Source organism: Meles meles, chromosome 13, assembly GCF_922984935.1.
Source record: "Meles meles chromosome 13, mMelMel3.1 paternal haplotype, whole genome shotgun sequence".
NCBI lineage: Eukaryota > Metazoa > Chordata > Mammalia > Carnivora > Mustelidae > Meles > Meles meles.
This window is the reverse complement of record NC_060078.1, coordinates 20,301,660-20,324,175: the sequence shown is the minus strand read 5'-3', so window position 1 is coordinate 20,324,175 and position 22,516 is coordinate 20,301,660. Positions and strand designations below refer to the sequence as shown.

The window sequence follows — 22,516 nt, the reverse complement described above, 5'->3', positions numbered from 1 at the left end:
ATGCTTTTAACAAATCTCCACTAACCTTATGTAAGTACCTTTGTGGTCAGGGTATAAATTTCGAAGTCATAAAAACTACTGGCCTCTACCACCAGTAAAACTAAGTATCTGCCACTAGTAAAATTCTTGTTCACCTTAGTTACACAACTGCTGAGAAACTGTTCTGACTGGTGACAGGGGGGAAAAAAATCCAAAATTACCGAATGCTCATAATGTTTCAATAATTTCTGAAGGACTAATAAACAAATTTGGACCCCTCATCACTTAATCCCACCAAATTCAGTGCCCAAAATTCCAGTATAAACAAGTCATTTAAATAGAACCTCCCAGCACAGACTGGGAGCTGAGGGGAAGAGGAGATGGCTTCCCAGACTCCTCCCCTGACCCTCAAACTCAGGGAGACCTGCAGAATTCCTGGAGCTTGGCCAGGATGAAGACCTGGCCCCACTTTCCAATCTGCTGATTTGGGTCCTACTTTACTGACAAGACCTGAACAACCAACACTTACCAGAGTGTCCCACCCATTCTTCCAAGGCCATCACAGCAGACAGGAAGCAGCAATGTGAATACGTTCAGACATGCTTACAGTTCATTTTCTTCAAGATATGGTGCCTGTGGAAATGCATTTTATGGAAGCTATAGCCCTTATAGTTATGGAGATAATGGGCTTGGCTATAACCACCTCTGTGTGATGATTGGCTACCTAGGAGATTTGTTCAGCAAGCTGAAGAAAGCAGAAGAGGTGCGTTTCAGTCCACTGAAGTATTGTGCATGTATTTGCCTCTGTGAGTATGATGATGGATGCTACCTTTTCAGCTGTCTGTATGTTTGGGGCTGTATTGGATGTAGCAAATCACTTTTCCCAATTAAAAATACATTTCACAAAGGCTTTTTCAGTTTTTGCATTAGGACTATAAGGTATCTTTACAAACAGTTGCAGTGGATGATAGTTTAAGAGGCTCTGAATGAAGACCTTTGGGCAGAAAGTGAAGGAACTGTGGCTTGTCTTGATGATGAGGGCAGAGCAGCTAACTCAGCAAAATCTCGACCAATGTTCCTATTCTTTGCGATTATTCTTGGTAGTCCTTACCTCATCTGGAAAATGCTGCCTACCCATAATGATGAAGTAACAATACGAACTGGGCAAGTGGTGAGGATGACCACATAGTTGCTAGAGAATATGATTTTGCTGCTGTATCTGACGAAATTTCTTTCCATGCTGGCAATATGCTAAACTTAACCTCTCAAAGAACAGCAACCCAAAGTGCATGGCTGACTTCTGGCTAGTCTTGATGGTCAAACAAGACTTACACCTTGTAATTATGTCAAAAGTCTTGGTAAAAGAGGTACAGAAGCAGTGGAATCCAGCAAAATTTCCAAGCAGCAACAATCTTTCACCAATGCAACACTAATTAAAGTAGCCATAGCTGCTGATTCTTTGGATGAACTGGAATCTGCCTTTGAATCTGTTTTTGTTGGAACTAATAAGGTCCCAGTTGCATCTGACCCCACTGGGAAAGATGGAGATAAACAAGATCTTTGATATCTTTCATGTTTGCCTGCAACTGAACTATACTTTTAAAAAATTCTTTCAAAGAAATTAATCTACAATCCAATGAGCACATTTGTTAATGGCTATTCCAGGTGTTTTACTGCTAGAGATTATGAAGTTGAACACTAGTGTGTTGGTCTAGTGACCTGGTTACATTTTACAAGTTGTTTCACCTAGATTTTAAGATTATGGAGACTGCTACCATTTTCATCTTAATTTGAAAGTAAGATTGATGAACTATAGAACACACTGCTACAGTAGGGATCTTTAATGCTTTTTAAAGTTAGAGCTTAATTGGTTTGGAATCCTTAGAAATCGAGTGATAACATAAATACGAGAACAACAAAAGGCTACTTTTTTTTTTTACAACTTTAAACTGAAGAAAAATGTTTTCTGATCTGTGTTAAATAAATAAATCAACAGAACCTTAGAGATGGCTATAACCAAATCAAGTTTTTTAATGTTAAGGCTGCTGGTTGGCAGTCTTAAAAAGGTCGCTGTGTCAAACTATAACAAATAAAAGGTCACTGTGTCAAAACTAGTGAGGTCAAAACTATACACTCCCTTCCTTCTTCCCATATTTTATTTTTTTTAAAACATTTTATCTATTTGACAGATAGAGATACAGTGAGGGAGGAAACATAAGCGGGGGAGCGGGAGTGAGAAGCAGGCTCCCCGCTGAGCAAGGGTTCTACGGCCATACCACCCTGAACACGCCCGATATACCTGATACTGGAAGCTAAGCAGGGTTGATCAGAGGCTTTCTTCCCATATTTTTGTTTCTTTTAAAGATTTTTATTTATTTATTTGACAGAGAGAGAGATCACAAGTAGGCAGAGAGGCGGGCAGAGAGAGAGGAGGAAGCGGGCTCCCTGCGGAGCAGAGAGCCCGATGCGGGGCTCGATCCCAGGACCCTGAGATCATGACCTGAGCCGAAGGCAGCGGCTTAATCCACTGAGCCACCCAGGCGCCCCTTCCTATATTTTAAACAGGATTTGTGGGGAAGGAGAAATGAAACTGGATAAATTCTAATTTCAGTCAATACAAGCAAAAAAAATAAATTCCAGTATTTTGTTGCACATCACCTAAGTTAATCAGAAACAATTTTATATAAGGGTGTCTCAAATGATGTTAAAGTGAAAAAAATGTTTAGCTCATTTAAAATTCTTGTTTAGGGTCAATTTTAAATATTTAGTTCTTTAGTCAGTAAATTTTTAAAAAATATTTTAAAGTGTATTAGAAAATGGTTTTCTATTTTATGTATTTGCTATTAAATATAATCAGTGATTTAATCAATTACCAAAAGTACTCTGTGAACAATGTGAGAGACTGATGAAAGCATCTTTGTATAATTATGCTGTTTTATAAATTTAAAATAGTAAGTATGTTCATTTTCTTATTCTTTCCAAAGACTCAATTTAACATTTTAAAAATACTTAGTTTTTTTTTGTTTTTTACTGCTTTAAAATTTTAAAACACAGTCTGTGCTTTATAACGTTTTCAAAATTTTAAGAGGTTGGTGCTATGAAGAAAAGAAGGGAAAGTAGCTGGGGACAGGAAAGAAAGGAAGAGAATATTCTTAAAGTGAATGTTGATAAAATTAAGAGAAATAATAGATATCATCAGTTAACTGTATAAAAACTTCCTACTGTTTCAGCACAACCTGGTGATGATTGTTTTAGGTACAGCAAATGTCAGAAAAATCAATAAAACTTTCTAAGTACTTTAAATCCACTTATAGCAATACCCTTTTAATTCACAAATTTAAATATACACATTCAGAGCAACTATAAAAACATATGCCTTATTTTTAAAGTTGTATTTCCAAAAAAGGAGTTAGCCAAAAACAATAGCAAAATTACATGATCACAATAGGCTGAATAGACACACAATATTCTTTAAGTAAACATCAGAAAGTAAAATAATCACACAGCCCTCTATTCTGTCATCAAATTATTTCAAAAACCTAATATTGGTACTCCTATGAACAATAGTACAAAAATCTCTTTATGACAAATCACTTATGACAAACAGCATAAACACTGTTTCTTTTCTTGAGCATCTTTCTCTCTAGCATTCTTCTGTACGTCCTACAGCAATTACTCTGTTGGAACAACTTAAACATCTAAAAACCAAGGCTCTACAGGAGTGGCCACTGGTTACTGATGTAAATTCTTATTCTTTCTAATAGAAACTTTGTGTATTATCTAAATGACATTTGGCATATGGCATGCCAGTCTTCAGCATGTATTGAAGTTTATTAAGAAAGGTGTGGAATCAGATTATTCTAATATTTAAAGTATTAACAGTAACATTGTTTTAGAAAGAAAGCAAATCCAATACAATTTAGTATTATCATAATTTCAGAATTATTATCATAATTCTGCTCTAGCTCTTTCCACTGTTTCATACTTTTTCCTGTATGAGGGTGTAAATACTTGAGAACCTAGTGGATATTGAACTTCCCTATATATTTGGGAAGATTTGATTTGAATGTGGTCAGTGTAAAATAGGTAGGTAAAATGCTAAGAGCTCAGAAGGTAATTGCAAAGATGTGTTTTGTACATTTGTCAGGTATTTACAAAATTCATTTCTCCATCTCACCCATTCTACAATATTTACTACCAACACTAACACCTATATGCTCCCTGGGCTCATCTGAAGCACAGGACACAATAAATTATTTGACTGATGACTTTCGCCATTCTCCTGAAGAAGGTACATAAGGAGTAACATTCTAGATACCACATGGAGTGAGCGCTTAATTCTCCTGGAAACCCAAATAGACTGGTAACAGTGCACCTCCTCTTCTTCCCCAAAATACTCTAGCTTCAGAATCATGTTGTATCTATTTTTTTCATGGTGTATCTAACTAATGGCAAATTGTCCCGTATTCCTAACCACAGCACAAAGTTGTTTGAAAACACCCAACTTTATACATTTAAATCTTATTCTTCCTTTTAAGTTGTATTTTGTCTTCAGTCCCTATCTTTGTCAAGCTCGGTATACCTAAGTCATCTTTTTGTGACTTTTTACTGATTTTTCTATCCACAAACAACAAAAATCTTCTAAGTTTTCTAGAGATTTAGAAACTGCCATTTCTCAACAGTTAGCATAATATAAAGCACATATAAATTTTGAGTTATCCTGTTCCTGTGAACTGATGATGAAAGATGAATTATTTTGACCAAAAATATGGTATGGATTTGAAAACCTTTGCTTAACTCTCCTAAAGGATAAACAAATGCTAAATGCTGATAAGGATTTTGTGGTAATGTGCTAATTGGAAAGTTCCTGAAGTTCATTTTACTAAGCCATAGCAAATACTTCAAAAGAATCTCATTCCACACTTGTGGACATTTTTTATAATACCGCAACATAATTTGCAACTAAAGATAATTTTCTTGGCTAACGCTGTGGAGCAAGTTTGCTTAGCTTTTTCAGTGGTCTGACTTCTTTTCTCTTAAAATGGTGTCAAAGATTCTAAAACAAGAACCTTTGAAAGAGTTTTAAAGAACTATCCCAACACATTTATACATTGGAACACCAGTCATACTACTCTATAGGCTGACAAACTTTCTTTGTAAGGGGTTTGATAGTAAATATTTTAGGCTTTAGGCTTTAGTCTCTGAAACATTTACTCAACTGTCACTGTTGCACAAAAGCAACCATAAACCATGAGTAAAAGAGTGTAAGTATAACTTATATAAGAGTATAAGTGTAAAAGCATAACTGTGTTCCAATAAAACTTTATGGACACAGAATCTCATAGCAATTTTCATGTGTCTTGAAACTTCCTTTTTAATGAGTTAAAATTGTAAACACAATTCTTAGTCCCCCAGACTATGAAAAGCAGCCACTAGGCTGGATTTGGCTTACAGGCCAGAGCTGGCTGTGCCTTATATATGGGCTTATGTATGTTGTGCAAAACTTTTAAATTCCAAGCCTAAAGAGTTTGGAGACTTGTTTTTTAGATTCCTCATTTTAAAATTTATACCAGATAGGTTATCTACTTTATGGATAAATATACTCACATGAGAAAAAGAAAATAATTCAGAATACATACCTCTACTTAAAAAAGAAAACAAAATCTGCAAAATGAATGTTTCACCTTAAACCATATAATTAGGAAACGTTTAAAATCTTTATTCTATGCAGTATAAAACAATATGCATAGATTTGGTACATAATTTCTTTGTTTTTACTCTGGGAAAAAGGCAATGAGGAAAAGGTTTATAAATCTCTCCATCCTTTTTATAAAAAACTGCAATTGAAATCAGCAATTCCTTGTATGTACAACCATCAACTCTGAATATGTGAATTACATCTAGGAAGTGGAATTTACCTAGATGACTTATGGGTGCTCTTCTAAAATGTACAATTATATCAGAGGACACTATGACTTCTACAATTTGGGACAGTTTTGAATATGAAACTCCTGACTCCATATATATATAAGGAAACAAAAATACTCCCTCCAGTCATCAAGTATAAAAAAACTTCACAGTCTGATTTACCTTTATCAAAGGTAAAATGATTCACTGCTGCATTTCATGGATTATTTTGATCCTCAGTAGTTCCTTAACACAAAATAAATTTCGCATGAACTTTTTATCTCTTTGGGTTTTCCAAAGCAAGATACTAATACAAAATGTATTGAACTGGCAGAAGTCCATGGGCTAAAGAAAAAGGAATTAAATATAAAATGTTCACCAACTTTATCCTTTCTAATTTTCAATAGCTTCAGGTATTGAGACCTAATTGGTTTCTTGTGTCTATCCATTATGAACGTAACTCAATCTTCTATTTCAATACTCCTCAGTGTCGATTTTTCGTTGGTGCTTTACTGTGCGACGTAGAAGATCATTTCGTCCAACTTCCATCATCTGTTCTTCCCAAGATTTCATTTCATTATAATAACGAATTTTATCATCATTAGCAAGCTGAATATATACCTGAGAAAAAGTATAAGTGTTAAAATGATTTCTTTAGAAGAGTCTTTTATGATTAATTTCTGGAACACTCCATATATTCTAGAAATCACCTTCCTGTTCTACATGTGTAAAAGGGATAGCAGAAGGAAAGTTTTTTGAGATAAAAGTGAGAAAAGGGCCAGAAATTAAGATTTTTGTAAGAATTAATAAAGCTGGTATAATTTTAGGGCTTGGGATGTGGGAAAGAAACAGAGGCAAGGAGTAATTATCACTGGATAGAGTGAGCACTCTGAGTTATGAGTGACATTGTTTTAAATACCAATTTGCAGTTAAAAACTACCAAAAGAAAAAACCAAACTGTTTCTAAGGATATGAAAATAATTTTAAAATACTTTAACTGTGCTATTAGTGATACAACGTTGTTTTCAAATGAATCAAGCCTTGCCCTAATATATTTTCTCACAGATATTTTAACTAGACACTTGAAACTAAAACCATACTACTTACTTGCTTTTGAGAACTAGAGAGATTTTTCCAGTTTTCATTTATAGTCTTCAGCTTTACCTGTAAAATACGTATGTTTAAGTACTAGATATACCTCAGTGGTTAAAGATTTTTTTTTTTTTTTTTTTTTTTTTTTTTTTTTAGTTTATGTTTTCTATTTATTTATTTTTTTTTCAGCGTAACAGTATTCATTCTTTTTGCACAACACCCAGTGCTCCATGCAAAACGTGCCCTCCCCATCACCCACCACCTGTTCCCCCAACCTCCCACCCCTGACCCTTCAAAACCCTCAGGTTGTTTTTCAGAGTCCATAGTCTCTTATGGTTCGCCTCCCCTCCCCAATGTCCATAGCCCCCTCCCCCTCTCCCAATCCCACCTCCCCCCAGCAACCCCCAGTTTGTTTTGTGAGATTAAGAGTCATTTATGGTTTGTCTCCCTCCCAATCCCATCTTGTTTCATTTATTCTTCTCCTATCCCCCTACCCCCCCATGTTGCTTCTCCATGTCCTCATATCAGGGAGATCATATGATAGTTGTCTTTCTCCGATTGACTTATTTCACTAAGCATGATACGCTCTAGTTCCATCCACGTCGTCGCAAATGGCAAGATTTCATTTCTTTTGATGGCTGCATAGTATTCCATTGTGTATATATACCACATCTTCTTGATCCATTCATCTGTTGATGGACATCTAGGTTCTTTCCATAGTCTGGCTATTGTAGACATTGCTGCTATAAACATTCGGGTACACGTGCCCCTTCGGATCACTATGTTTGTATCTTTAGGGTAAATACCCAGTAGTGCAATTGCTGGGTCATAGGGTAGTTCTATTTTCAACATTTTGAGGAACCTCCATGCTGTTTTCCAGAGTGGTTGCACCAGCTTGCATTCCCACCAACAGTGGAGGAGGGTTCCCCTTTCTCCACATCCTCGCCAGCATCTGTCATTTCCTGACTTGTTAATTTTAGCCATTCTGACTGGTGTGAGGTGATATCTCATTGTGGTTTTGATTTGTATTTCCCTGATGCCGAGTGACGTGGAGCACTTTTTCATGTGTCTGTTGGCCATCTGGATGTCTTCTTTGCAGAAATGTCTGTTCATGTCCTCTGCCCATTTCTTGATTGGATTGTTTGTTCTTTGGGTGTTGAGTTTGCTAAGTTCCTTATAGATTTTGGATACTAGCCCTTTATCTGATATGTCGTTTGCAAATATCTTCTCCCATTCTGTCAGCTGTCTTTTGGTTTTGTTAACTGTTTCCTTTGCTGTGCAAAAGCTTTTGATCTTGATGAAATCCCAATAGTTCATTTTCGCCCTTGCTTCCCTTGCCTTTGCCGTTGTTCCTAGGAAGATGTTGCTGCGGCTGAGGTCGAAGAGGTTGCTGCCTGCATTCTCCTCAAGGATTTTGATGGATTCCTTTCTCACATTGAGGTCCTTCATCCATTTGGAGTCTATTTTCGTGTGTGGTGTAAGGAAGTGGTCCAATTTCATTTTTCTGCATGTGGCTGTCCAATTTTCCCAGCACCATTTATTGAAGAGGCTGTCTTTTTTCCATTGGACATTCTTTCCTGCTTTGTCAAAGATGAGTTGACCATAGAGTTGAGGGTCGATTTCTGGGCTCTCTATTCTGTTCCACTGGTCTATGTGTCTGTTTTTGTGCCAGTACCATGCTGTCTTGATGATGACAGCTTTGTAATAGAGCTTGAAGTCCGGAATTGTGATGCCACCAACTTTGACTTTGTTCTTCAATATTCCTTTGGCTATTCGAGGTCTTTTCTGGTTCCATATAAATTTTAGGATTATTTGTTCCATTTCTTTGAAAAAAATGGATGGTATTTTGATAGGGATTGCATTAAATGTGTAGATTGCTTTAGGTAGCATAGACATTTTCACAATATTTATTCTTCCAATCCAGGAGCATGGAACATTTTTCCATTTTTTTGTGTCTTCCTCAATTTCTTTCATGAGTACTTTATAATTTTCTGTGTATAGATTCTTCGTCTCTTTGGTTAGGTTTATTCCTAGGTATCTTATAGTTTTGGGTACAATTGTAAATGGGATTGACTCCTTAATTTCTCTTTCTTCAGTCTTGTTGTTGGTGTACAGAAATGCAACTGATTTCTGTGCATTGATTTTATATCCTGACACTTTACTGAATTCCTGTACAAGTTCTAGCAGTTTTGGAGTGGAGTCTTTTGGGTTTTCCACATATAGTATCATATCATCTGCGAAGAGTGATAGTTTGACTTCTTCTTTACCAATTTGGATGCCTTTAATTTCTTTTTGTTGTCTGATTGCTGAGGCTAGGACTTCTAGTACTATGTTGAATAGCAGTGGTTAAAGATTTTTTATTATTCATTTCAACAATAAAATTTCAGAGTTAAGAATCACAGGCAAAGTCTCCTCAATTCCTACCTTTCTTTCCAAATAAAAACTATTACACTGTTAAAACATACAAAAAGTGAATAGGATGAAGATATTTATCTTTTCATTGAGATATAATCAACATGTAACATTTTATTAGTTTCAGGTATAAACTTGATTCATTATTTGTATGTACAGTGAAATGATCACCACCATTAAGTCTAGTTAACATGTCACAAAAATGCAGTTACAAAAATTTTGTGATGAGAACTTTTAAGATCCATTCCAGGCAACTTTAAAATATTAACTACAGTCACCCTGTTGTACATTATATCCTTAAGACTTATTTATATTTAAAAATAGAAGTTTGTACCCTTTGACCATTCTCACCCCATTTTGGGCCCCAACCCTAACCTCTGACAACCACGAATCCATTCTCTGTACCTATGAACTTGGTTGTTTCCAAGATTCCACATATAAGAGATCACACAGTATTTGTCTATTTCTTATTTCACTTAGCATAATGCTCTCAAAGGCCATCCATACTGTTGCAAATATCAAGATTTCATTCTTTTTGATGGCTGAATAGTCCATTGATAAATAAAAGTTTCTTTATCCATTCATCCACTGATAGTTGGATTGCTTCCATGTCTTGATTATTGTAAATAATGCCCAATGAACATAGAGGTATGCAGACATATTTTTGAGTTGTGTTTTTGGTTCCTTTGGATAAAAACTCAGAAGCAGAATAGCTGGATCATATGGTAATTCTATTAATTTTCTGAGGAACCTGCATACAATTTTCTATAGTGAGTTGCAATTTACATTTCCATCAACACATGTACAAGGAGTCCCTTTTCTCGGCATCCTTGCCAACACTCGTGATTTTCTCAGCTTTTTGATAATAGCCATCCTTTGATAATATCATTCTGAGGTGGTATCTCATTGTGGTTTTGATTTGCGTTTCCCTCATCAGTACTGATCCTGAACACCTTTTTATGTACCTTTAGCCATCTGTATGTCTTCTTTGGAAAAATGTTTATTCAGAGAATCTCCCCATTTAAGAAAAAAGATTTTATTTATTTATCATAGAGAAAGCACACAAGCAGGGAGAGTGGAAGGCTGAGGGAGAAGCAGGCTCCCCTCTGAGCCAGGACCCTGATGCAGGACTGGATCCAAAGACCCTGTGATCAAGATCCCGGCAAAGGCAGACACTTAACCAACTGAACTATCCAGGTGCCCCCCCTCCCCACTTTTTAATCAGATTTTTTTTTTTTTTGCTATTGGATTGTACATATTGTACATGTCCGTTATACATTCTAGATATTAGCCCTTTATCAGATATATGATTTTTTTTAAATAAAAATTTTATTTATTTATTTGACAGAGAGAAATCACAAGTAGGCAGAGAGGCAGGCAGAGAGAGAGGGGGAAGCAGGATCCCTGCTGAGTAGAGCCCAAAGCAGTTCTCGATCCCCGGACCCTGAGATCATGACCTGAGGTGAAGGCGGAGCCTTACCGCACTGAGCCACCCAGGCACCCATATATATGATTTTCAAATATTTTTCTCGCATTCAGTAGGTTGCCTTTTCACTTTGTTAATGGTTTTCTTTGCTATGTGGCTGTGTCCCTTTTGATTCACCAATATTAATAATTCAAATATAAATCTATATTCCTATGATAGACTAACTTCAAAGACTAAGTGTCTTTATTTCTTCCCTGTATCTTAATATTTTATTCTAAAATTTGTGCCAAAGTATTTAGTTGTGGTCATAGGAACAATATAACACTAGTCCTTAATTCTACCTAGCTGAACTTAATTATATGACTTGGAATAAGTCATTATTACCTCCCTTAGACTTGGTTCTCCATTTATAAAATTAAAAGGATTCAGGGAACCCATGACTGGAGAGAGGCAGAGAGGAGAGTCAGCACACCTCAAACAGCTTGTGCTGTTGCTCCCACAAAGGAGAGACTAAATGGGAATAAATGGGTGGGAGGAGAATGAGGGGCAGGGAGAGACACACAGGGGTAGGAGAAAGCAAATGTGAAGGAGAGAGGGAAATGGTCTAAAAAGTATCTGTTTAAAGCTAAGAGGAAATTACCAGTGACTTTAAGGAAAAACAGAATGAGAACAATGAGCTTTACCATTTCGAACTCTAGATTTTTTCCTATCAACAAAAATGGAGGTATCAGATAGTATCTGAGACTATATAACCATTATACTTTGAACATCTTAAAACTTACCTTTATAAACACATCTAATATATTCAGGGACAGTTACTCACTAATCAACTGCTCTCTTTGCTTTGCAAGGAATTGCTTTAATGCTCTCAATTCTTTAAGTTTTTTAAAGCTTATATTTAATCCATACAGTTTTGTATTCACTGAGTTCAAAAATAATTTATAAAGCTGCATGCCTAAATAATCTGAGCTTTCACCATTCATTAAAGAAAAATTAAAAAGATATAAAGATATTGACTTTTGCTCCCTCCTAAAACCCATTAAACAAAGCCCTTCCACCATGGAGGACACAGTGAGATGATATGAACCAAGGGGGACCTCACCAGTAGGCAACCATGACGCTGTCCTGGTCTTGGACTTCCCAGCCTCCAGACTGTAAGCAAAAACTTTCTACTGTTTATTTTTTTTTAATGTAAAAGAATAAACATTTCTTATGGCATAAACCCATGTGGACAAAAACAACAGGCGAAGGCACTATCAACACAAAATTTTAGAAGCTGAAAAGCAGGTGGAGAAATAGCGACTTACCTAACCAAAAAAGCAATTCCCAAGTTGGCATTAGGAAAGCCAAAAAAGCAAACTGGTTTATACTGCAGAATTCCCAGGTAGCTCAGGAATTGGCAGCATCAGATAGGTAAAAAACAGAGGCGAAAGTTGGGCTTAAAACAGGAGACTGACTGAAATTCTCTTGAAAAGGAGATTAAATCCCCACCATGGGCAGATTCTAGGATTTACCCTCTCTAAAGGGTAAAACTGCACGACCCTGTGGATACCAGGTATAGTTGGGGCCAGTGAAGATTAAGTAAAAATGTATACAATATCCCAGAAAGAAAGGCAAAAAAGGCTAAGAGAAAGCAATACAGAAAAGAAAACGAAAGGACCAGCTCAGAAGACTCTTTCTCTTAGAGAAAACAGAGGGAAAAAAGGGGGGCAAAGGAAGAAAAAAGAAAGCAGATCACATTCAAAGAACTAATAATCAAAATGGCTTATACTTCTCAAAAGTATTAACAAGAAGCTACAAGGGGCACCTGGGTGGCTCAACTGGTTAAAGCGTCTCCCTTTGGCTCAGCTCATGATCCTAGAGTCTCCGGACTGAGTACCACATTAGGTTCCCTGCTCAGCAGGGAGTCTGCTTCTCCATCAGACTCTCACCCCTCTCATAGTATCTCTCTCTCTCTCAAATAAAATCTTTAAAAATAAATAAATAAATTAGAAGCAGCTACAAGAGAAAGAAGCACTATTTTTAAAATTTTGAAAGAACATGACCCCATCCTAGAATTCTATGCCCAAACTATCAAACAATGTAAGGATAGAATATTTTCAGACATGCAAAAACTCAAAAAGTTGATCTCCCACATACTCTCACTGGGAGATGCTGTAACAGAAATCAGTAAACCAAGAAAGACAACAGAAGAAGCAAAAGCACCACAAAAGCTGAATGTCAACTGTGCACTAACCATAAAAGGCCACAATTAAACTGGAACAAATCAGAGGCACCAAGGCACCACCCTGAAACTGACAGAACAGCTAATGTATCTTAAATGCACTTAAAGCCAGTGAATGTATTTGAGTTTAAGGTTAAATTACTGATAGTATATAATAAGCTAAGGAAACAAAAACACAAAATACAATGAACTTCAGTGGAAGTGAGTTTTGTAAGAAAGGAAAAATAACCATAGCAAATGGCACAGCTCAGCTATGACTAGGTTTACCTTATCATAATAACATACTCAATACTGAAATAACAAAAATTCTGATAACTATACTGGGACGCAGGTGAGTGGAAACATGAACAGCGGGATAAGAAGATGTTAAATGTTAGTCTTATATAGTGGGAGGCAATGCCTAAAATACAGATAAGGCTCAAAATTGAAATAAATCAAGAATTAATAATATAAGGTATTATTTAGAGATAAGCAGTAAATACCACAAGAGTCATCTAACAGTTGAAAGTATCAGCTTCTGGAGTAAGCAGTATGACAAGGCTGTGAAACCTGGTACCTTTCATAACAAGTCTCATTTTTATTCTTTTAACTATGAGGATGAATAACTAGTATTTTTTAAATGATTAAAAATGACAGTTGCATTAATTTTAATTTCCCAGGATAGGGTACCTCAGCCATTAAGCTTTCTAGGTGATTCCAAGACACAGTCTGAGTTGAGAACCACTGATTTAGGAGGATTCTCATATAGCATACAATTTTCTTACACTGATAAAATCCAAAGTAATCTACTAACTGAACAAATTTCAACTAAAAAAATAAACAGATATGCATTTTAGTAACATGAAGACATAGAAACAGAATTTTTAAATCCCAAGGAGTGGGGCGCCTGGGTGGCTCAGTCGGTTAAGCATCTGGCTCTTGATCTGGGCTCAGTTCATGATCTCAAGATCCTGGGATCAAGCCCCGCATCAGGCTCCTCACTCAGCAGGGAGTCTGCTTGTCTCTCTCTCTCTCCCTTCATCCCTCTCTTTGCGTTCCAGCTCTTGCACTCTCTCTAAAATAAATAAATCTTTAAGAACATAAGGTAAAATAAAATCCCAATAAGTAAATCAGTGAAAAGTATGTAGTCAGGAAGACTATGTCACATATACATTATTTAATCATACATTAAAGAGATTTCTGAAATGAACTACAGATCCAAATAACCCAAAATGTGGCAGAATTGGCAAAAAACCTTCACGTCCAGATTGACAACAGTGAGGGATCTGAACGCTTTTCTTACTATATCATATTTTCTTACCATACCATATCATATTATAATAGGAAAAATACAATTCCCCATTTGGAGCTTCTAAGAAGGAAATAAAGGAAAAAATAAGCCATAGCAGGAATGACAAGCTTCCTTCTTTGACCCATTCATATGATGATATTCGTATGTATGATACATTCCCACAGACATAACCAAAATTTTATTGAAGGATGTAACATGAAGCAATATGTTATACTCAAATCCCAGTACAAAATACTATAATTCTACTCTCATTCTTTCCCAGTGATTACAAAACAGTTAAGAATTGCCAGATAAGGGGCGCCTGGGTGGTTCAGTGGGTTAAAGCCTCTGCCTTTGGCTCAGGTCATGATCCCAGGGTCCTAGGATCGAGAACTGCTTCAGACTCTCTGCTCAGCAGGGAGTCTGCTTCCTCCTCTTTCTCTCTCTGCCTGCCTCTCTGCCTACTTGTGATCTCTGTCAAATAAATAAATAAAATCTTTCAAAAATAATAATAAACATAACAATAAAAATATAAAATGAATTGTCAGATAAGAAGTCTCCAGAACTTTGAAATACCTATGAATTTGAAAATGTTATTTTTTAAATAAAAAAAAATTGAATATATATTATTAGCCACTAAGTACTCAATTTTTCTTTTAAAAGAGATATAAGAAAGAGGATCTTATTTGTATACTTATTTATAGTAATTTACTTTTCTTTACCTCTTAACATGGCACCCCTACAACTTTCTGTCTAAATATTTTAAAATTAAAATAAATAAAAATTTAAAAAACGAATGCTGGTTTCTGTTTTACCTGTGATGTACCATCCTTAGTTTCCTGGAACCTTTCAGCTATAAAAATGTTATAAGCTGAGCGAGGTCTTTTCGGTTTTCCAAGCATTGTTAACTCCTGAGTAACAAAAATGAAGAATTAGATACAGTTTTAACTTGTGTGATACTTAACTTTACCTACAGAAACTTTATTCACTACTATGCACTGTGGAAAGTTCCTGTGAGTGAATGCTATAATTCTCATACAAAATGATTATTCATTCTAGAGATGACAATTTTTTTGATAGCACTGTTTTCAAAATTATAATAGATTTTATGAGTTATTTTCCATACAAGAACATTTCCTTTACATATGATTTTCATAGTCTCCACAAACTGAATAACTGAGCACATATGCACAAAATCTTTTTTAAAGGTTAAAACAATCTCAGCTTCATCTTTACAGGACACTACCATCTCCCAGTCACTATGTGTATTCACCACAATTCATGAACACTAGACTCTCTGTTTAATAATCTCATTTCCTTCTCTGATACCTCTCAACCTTTAAACCTCAACGATGTGTTAAATTCAATTCTTTTAATTGGGTACCAAAGAGCAGGGGAGGCAGGAGATGGAAAAGAATACACATATTCCTTGCTGTTTAAATCAGTTCAGTTTCTGAGTTTCAGAGAATAAGAGATACTGCATTATCCTACTTAGCTTCTGAATTTGGACAGTAGTACTTGTAATTTATATAAGTATATGACTTTTAACGGTAATTTGGTTAAAGTCAATAACCCAATATTATTCATAAGTAAAAGTAGGACCACTGTGATTTATTATCTTCTCCCTGAGCTTCTCAGTCATAAAACTACTGTAGACTCCAGACACTTCATAACTTAACTACTCCCCCCTTTTGTTTCTAGAGCTACTGTTAGAGATTTCTCTCCCAGGTGCTCTACTTGTAACTTCCTGATACCCACACTTCTCACCTGATCTCTACTAGTTAGCACTGGGAATCTTTAATAGAAAGAAAAATTCCAACAGGGAGTGAAAATGGAAGTCTGAGAGAAAAAAACCTTCAGGCCTCAAGTTTCTGGTTCTACATGCCAGGAGCTTGGAAGTCATCACTTCCTAACAGTAAGTATAAAGTTGAACAGACTGAAAAATCTACAACCTTCCTTGGATCCAAGAGAGGAGGAAACAGGGCAAACTGATGCCCCCTAGACTGGAAACATACAAGGGAATACAGGGAGTCGAGGCAAACCCTGCTGGAACCAGTGCTGGGGTAGGAAAACCTCTACTGTAATAAATGAATTGCTGGATGCTCTCTGTGGACAACTCTTAGAGCTTAAAAACTACAGGGGGACCCAATCATAGGAGAGTCCTCACAGTATTGTGAGACCTACCTCTAGAAGCTAGACCAGATTTCCACAATACATACCAGAAAAAAAATGCCCTCCTGCTTCTATGAGAAGAGGGGAGAGGAAAAGAAACTATTTTGAAATGCCTGAGTACTAATTATGAAGGCCTACCTCACGCCTTAACAGTTAACCCAGAACCTAACTGACCGAAGTGAAGGGAAATACCCAACTCCTGCACACTCTAGCCATCCTGTCCCACACCTAAGGGGGAGGCAGTGTGTGCAGGAGTGAACTGAGAAACTCTTCTGAAGTTCACAAACCAGTAGCACAGGCTCGCTGAAAGATCAGGACCTAATCCTAGGACTACAGAATGCTTTTCTTGCCCCCACACCTATCATATTACTAAGGCCTATTTACAGCAGTTCCTTCCACCCAGCACCTCATGTCCATCTATTAAGAAAAAACTTCCAAGGCATACTAAAAGGCAAAAAAACCATAATTTGAACTATCGTATGATCTCCCTGATACGAGGAAGTGGAGATGCAAAATGGGGGGGGGGGTTAAGGAGGTAGAAGAATAAATGAAACAAGATGGGATTGGGAGGGAGACAAACCATAAGTGACTCTTAATCTCACAAAACAAACTGAGGGTTGCTGGGGGGAGGGGGGGTTGGGAGAGGGGGGTGGGGTTATGGACATTGGGGGAGGGTATGTGCTATGGTGAGTTCTGTGAAGTATGTAAACTTGGCGATTCACAGACCTGTACCCCTGGGGATAAAATACATTATATGTTTATAAAAAAATTTAAAAATTAAATAAAAAAACCCAATTTGAAGAGACTAAGCATCAGAATCAGATATGGGGGGATGTTGAAATTATCAGACCAGGAATTTAACTAGGTTAAATTTAACTAGGTTAATATGTTGAGGACTCTAGACTGCATGCAAGAACAGACTAGCAATAAAAAACAGAGATGGAGATCCCAAGGATAAACCAAAAAAAAAAAAAAGTTAGATATCAAAAATGCTGTAATAGAAATGAAGAATGTCTTTGATAGACTTATTAGACTAGACACAGCTAAATAAAGAATCTCTGAACTAAAGGACATATTAACAGAATCCTCAAAAACCCAAAAGCAAAGAGAACCAAGACTGAAGAAACAACTGAACCAACTATCCAAGGTCTATGGGACAACTTACAACAAGTGTAGCAAACGTGTAATGGGAATACAAGGGGCGCCTGGGTGGCTCAGTCAGTTAAGAGTCTGCCTTCAGCTCAGATCGTGATCTCAGAGTCCTGGGATCAAACCCTATGCTGGGCTCCCGGCTCAGCCAGAAGTCTGCTTCTACCTCTCCTTCTGCCCCCTCCCCTGCTCATGCTCACGTGCACGCGCGCTCTCAAAAAAATAAAATCTTAAAAAAAAAAATATTGGGAACACGAGGAGAAAGAGTAAGGAACAAAAGAAATGTATGAAAGGGAAATCCTCTATCACTGCCCAATCCTCATTTCTGGTCTCTCCACTCTTAACACTGGATGGGTGCATTAAAGAGGAAGGGAGAATAAACTTTGGTAATCACACCTCCAGATACTATCCCTAAGCAGACACCATATTTCTCTTATCTTTTCTGGTTTTCTTTTACTAATTGGATCAGAAGACTAGATTACTATCTAGATTACTGACTTTAAAATGGATGAGTCCTCAGTGCTGGTGCTAGGAGGGCTTAACATTAGGTCCAGGGAGAGAAATGTTGGTATCTCACATCAAAGTCCCAAATTTACTTTTCCAAAGAAATAGTTTTAGCTCTGGTGACCATTTTCTGTAGTCTGTGTACTGGACCAGCAAGCTGACTACCTCATACCTAAGACTGGTTCTACAGAAAAATGTAGTCTTTCAAGCAACAGAATTTAAGTGAATTAATAACCTTAAGCTGGGACCTACAAACTTTGAACCATGTGGGGTTTTTAATAAGGAAAAACCGAATTTCATCCTATGGGCACTTCTTACTTGACTAGATACAATAAGGCACTTCTTCCTGATGTGTTAATAGATTCAGTCTATTCAGCAACATTCAGCATCAAACTCACCATTACTTATAAAACAAGTCAAATCAGCAGGTTATTCTAGATAAGACCCAAAAGCAAAGATCCTTGTTATTCCTGATTTGGCTGTTTCATAACTCTGTTCCTACAGCTGTCATGCTAGTCCTAACTACGTATCTTAAATACAGATACATCCAAAAGTAGTAACAAGGGTTTCCAAGACAGACTCAGTGTCAAGTGGTACTAGTGGCAGAATAGAGCGATCTCATTATTTCCTAAATGGGGTACCCCTGATAACATTCCACCATTTAGCCACACATATAAAAATTTTAAAAACTCCCTATATTCATAGTTACATAAATTTCAGCCCTTTGCCAAAAGAAAAGAATATTTCATTGATACTCACTCTTTTTTTAATTAATGCTTTCTTTTTTAAACGTTTTTGCTGGATTTCTTTTTCCAAAGATACAATCTGACTTGGAGTTAACTGTTCTTGAATTCTGTTTATCTCTTCTTTGTATGCCTGCCAGTCTGCCTTGTAAGCATCTTCATATATCTATAAATAAAAAACACAGATAAGAAGTCAATTAAATTAAATTAATTTTAATTTAATTAAATTAAACATAGCACACCTGCAGGGAAAGACAACCGCATGACTTCAGATAAAGACAGACTGAACTACCAGGTGAAAAATGTGCTCTGGAATCACATGTATATGGATTAAAAACCTGTATTTTTCATATACATGCTAACCAAGGTGAGAGTCTAACAATTAGTCTTCAACTTCAGATTGCTGCCAACCCTTCATCACCACTGCCATACGTTCATATTCTAATCGTTTATGTGAATCAGAATGTATGAAGTTCCTTTATAGATAATGGGTATTAAATAAGCTTTTTTTGGTACCTAACGGACATGACTACTGTTTTTAACTGCAGAATAACTGGCCAGCAATAGTGAAAAACCAATATGCTTACTTTTTTCTCTGAATCAGGAAGTTCCCTCCATAGTTGGGCGATTTTTCTAATTAGTTCTGAATTTTTTGCATCTATAGATTGGAATAAAACGAAAAAAAGTCACAATTTTATGTCTCAGAATTAATTTCTAAAGACTTCTAGGAAAGCATAATCCAGCATATAGGAAAGCATAATCAGCTCTAAGTTTTATTACAGATATCTCTATACCACATAACACTCAATACCATGATGTAGGTTTTCTTTAATCAGCTAATTTAAATTTGATACATAATTTCATTTTATTCAACACTGTTAAAAATCTGTTATCTAAAAGTTAAGAAGTATATAACATATCCCCAAATAGTCCTCAGAAATTATTAGCTTAAGCAGTTGGGTAATCAACTTCTTCAAGCTTTTTACCTCATTTTTCAGACAAAACTTTTTTCCCAGTCTTTCAGGAATTATTAAGTTCATAAGACCTGACTAAACAATAAAATATAGTCTTGATTCATGTAACATCAATTGTATTTTAATTACAGAAGTACTATACGCAAGCAAACTCTTCCAAAATCAATTCATCATTCCCTACTTCCTTCCTCATCTTAACTGGAACAACCGGGATGTATGGAAATATTTTAATAAACCACTTAGTCTGAACTACCATATTTTAAAAGATGTGAGTACTTCTGAAACATGTTTCTTAAACCAATTCTTTATAAAATAAGAATTTTCATTAAAGCTCATTTGGTTTTCACAAGTGCCCTCTGAAAGGGCTTTAGAAATCGTAAACAAAGTTAACTGTTATTTAGTTATTACATTTATGCCATTAACCCCAAATGAAGGTCCATAGCCTTTCTAGGGAGTCAACAAATATCCTACCTGGAAATCTCTTTTTTCAGGAATTCAACCAATTTCCAGTGAAAAAGCTCTTGAAATTAGCAGTAATTTGTATAGAGCTTTACAGTTTATAGAACAAATCCATGTAAGTTATTATTTCATTGCAACTTCATTAACAATTCCCTGAAGTAGGAGCTAAGTAAAAGATAAGATGATTTATCAATGGTGCTCCAGGCCAATGGCAACTATATCCCTCAAATTCAGCTTTTTCATCCTCTTCCCTGGATGCTTTCCACTCCACACGCTGCTATTTTTAAAATACCTTTCATTAAATTAGTAAGTCAGGAGGATAAAGTCAATGATATCCTAACAGCACTGTCTAGTGACTGCTGATAGGTAGCTACATTTGCAGTGAGCATGCCATAACCTAGAGTTATGGATAGGAATCACTAGAATCACTACGTTGTACACCTGAAACTAGTAACACTGCGCATCAACTATGCATCAAAAAAATACATATACTGTAGTAAGAAAGTAAAATAATACTTGCATTAACTTATTTTTAAGGCATTTCGACTTGGTAAAAAATACATCATACTTGTTTCACAGACCACTAAATATAATGGTTATGTTCGCACAGTCAATGGATGCTTTGAAAATGCAAATCAAGTTTGAAGTTTAACCGTTTAGTGTCCTCTTTATTACTTCAGAAGAGAATAAATGCTCCAAAACTCCTTACCTGGGTTCTGAGCTTTAAATATGGGTAGCTGTTCTTTAGAAAATCGAACATATGAAGTCAGAGGCTTCTTTGGATAACTATTCGCGATGGATGAAAAACATCTCGGTACATACGCAAAACTACGTATAAAGAAAATAACCAATATAAAGTATTTAAGTGACAATATTCATTTGTATATGACAGTGATACCAAATGAGATGTCATCAAGATGCTACAGATGATACCACGTTAGTGACATTTAAAACCCTGTCCTAACCGGAAGGAAGACCTGCAAAACTGAAGTCTCAAAACTCTACCTGCCTCCAAGGAAAAGCAAGGTGGAGGAAAGGTCCTGGCCGCTGCCTCCCTAACGCCTATACTGATAGGCGGGAGGCTCGTGGCGCGACTTCGCAGAGAACTCGGAATCGGTGCTACAAGAGTGGACAGTGCGGTGGGGCGGGAAGAAAGAGGAAAGGTGGAGGGTGGCCGGAAAGACTACTGGCGTCTAGGCCTGGTCTCAAAGCCACCTAGGCAAAGACTAGGTCTGAATCAGAGGGCCATAGTGGCCCGCACCTCCTAGGAAGGATAAAAAGTATACACTCCAACTCCAGAGCGTCCTGGGCCGTGCCACCTCCCGAGACAGCAGGTGAGCGGTCCCACCTGAAAGGAGAGCGCAGTCGACTTCCACAGCCCGCGCAGAGGTCCGATCCGGACTTTCCCAAGGCACTCAGCACGCTCCACACGCACCGGAAAAGCGCCATTGCACCAGCCAAGTAAGCGACCGGGCGCCAATCTCGTCGAAGCCCTGCGGCACAAGAGAACAACTCCAACAATGACTAGAACCCGCTGGCGACCTTCCGCAGTTTACTCTCATGCCCGCCACTCGCGAAGCACCATGGGAAATCAGCTAGCATCCGGTTGGTAGTAGGGGGCGGGGCAAGGCAAAATTGACGCAGGCGCTGTAATGGCTTCCTGGTGGGCGGGGCCGCAAAGCAGGAGGAGCTCGGGGGCGGAGAAGGGAAACCGCAGCCCGGCTTGCCTGCGGAGGGTCCTGGCCTTAAGGGGGCGCAGCTGAGCCACCTCTGCCCCCGCCCCCCGCCCCCCTCCGCAGTCTTTTACTCCGCGGGGCCAGGAGGCTGGTGGAGGCACTGCGGTGGTCTTAGCTTGCTTGGGCAGTGCTGGCTGGCGTCTGGCTGTGACGACCGAAAGGGCCAGTACGTAACAAACAAGTTTACTACGAGGACGCGGGATAACTGTGCCGCACCCTCTGCTCGAGGTGAAGCTGGCGGGTGCCGCGCCAAGAGCGGAGCCGCTCAGTTCAAGCCGGACCTGCAGCTCTAGAGCCAAAAATACTGCGGGGGCGGGGGTGGGGGAGTGGAAGGTAAGGAGTGTTTTCAAACCTAAAAATACAGATGTCCTGGCCTTGCCGCAGTGCCTGATTACGTATGTCTGTGTGAGGCCGGTGAATCTCTGTTTTCAACAAGTTCCTCACGGTTTAAAAAGGTCTGATGCCAGTG

The 22,516-nt window shown here is 37.5% G+C and overlaps 1 protein-coding gene and 1 pseudogene across 1 annotated transcript; one reads left to right on the top strand and one right to left on the bottom strand.

Annotated features, from left to right (window-relative positions):
* Window positions 1-359: 359 nt before the first annotated feature.
* LOC123954844 lies at window positions 360-1,543 on the top strand (annotated as a pseudogene).
* Window positions 1,544-3,282: 1,739 nt separating this feature from the next.
* TFAM (transcription factor A, mitochondrial) lies at window positions 3,283-21,898 on the bottom strand. The gene is made up of 7 exons (XM_046027623.1): window positions 21,660-21,898; window positions 21,021-21,139; window positions 19,466-19,536; window positions 18,895-19,044; window positions 15,126-15,221; window positions 6,994-7,050; window positions 3,283-6,507 (listed from the first exon to the last, which is right to left on the bottom strand). Exons 1-7 carry the CDS (start codon window positions 21,758-21,760, stop codon window positions 6,361-6,363), a joined length of 741 nt encoding a protein of 246 aa, XP_045883579.1. The 5' UTR covers window positions 21,761-21,898; the 3' UTR covers window positions 3,283-6,360.
* Between the last annotated feature and the right edge of the window lie 618 nt (window positions 21,899-22,516).

Bases quoted from the DNA above. Each gene is read 5' to 3' on its own strand.
- TFAM (XM_046027623.1), bottom strand. From the start codon at position 21,760: ATGGCGCTTTTCCGGTGCGTGTGGAGCGTGCTGAGTGCCTTGGGAAAG. The intron at 19,537-21,020 runs GTAAGGAGTTTT...TCCAATCTATAG, and splicing joins ATTTAAAGCTCAGAACCCAG to ATGCAAAAAATTCAGAACTA. The intron at 15,222-18,894 runs GTGAGTATCAAT...TTTGTTACTCAG, and splicing joins AAGCATTAATTAAAAAAAGA to GAGTTAACAATGCTTGGAAA.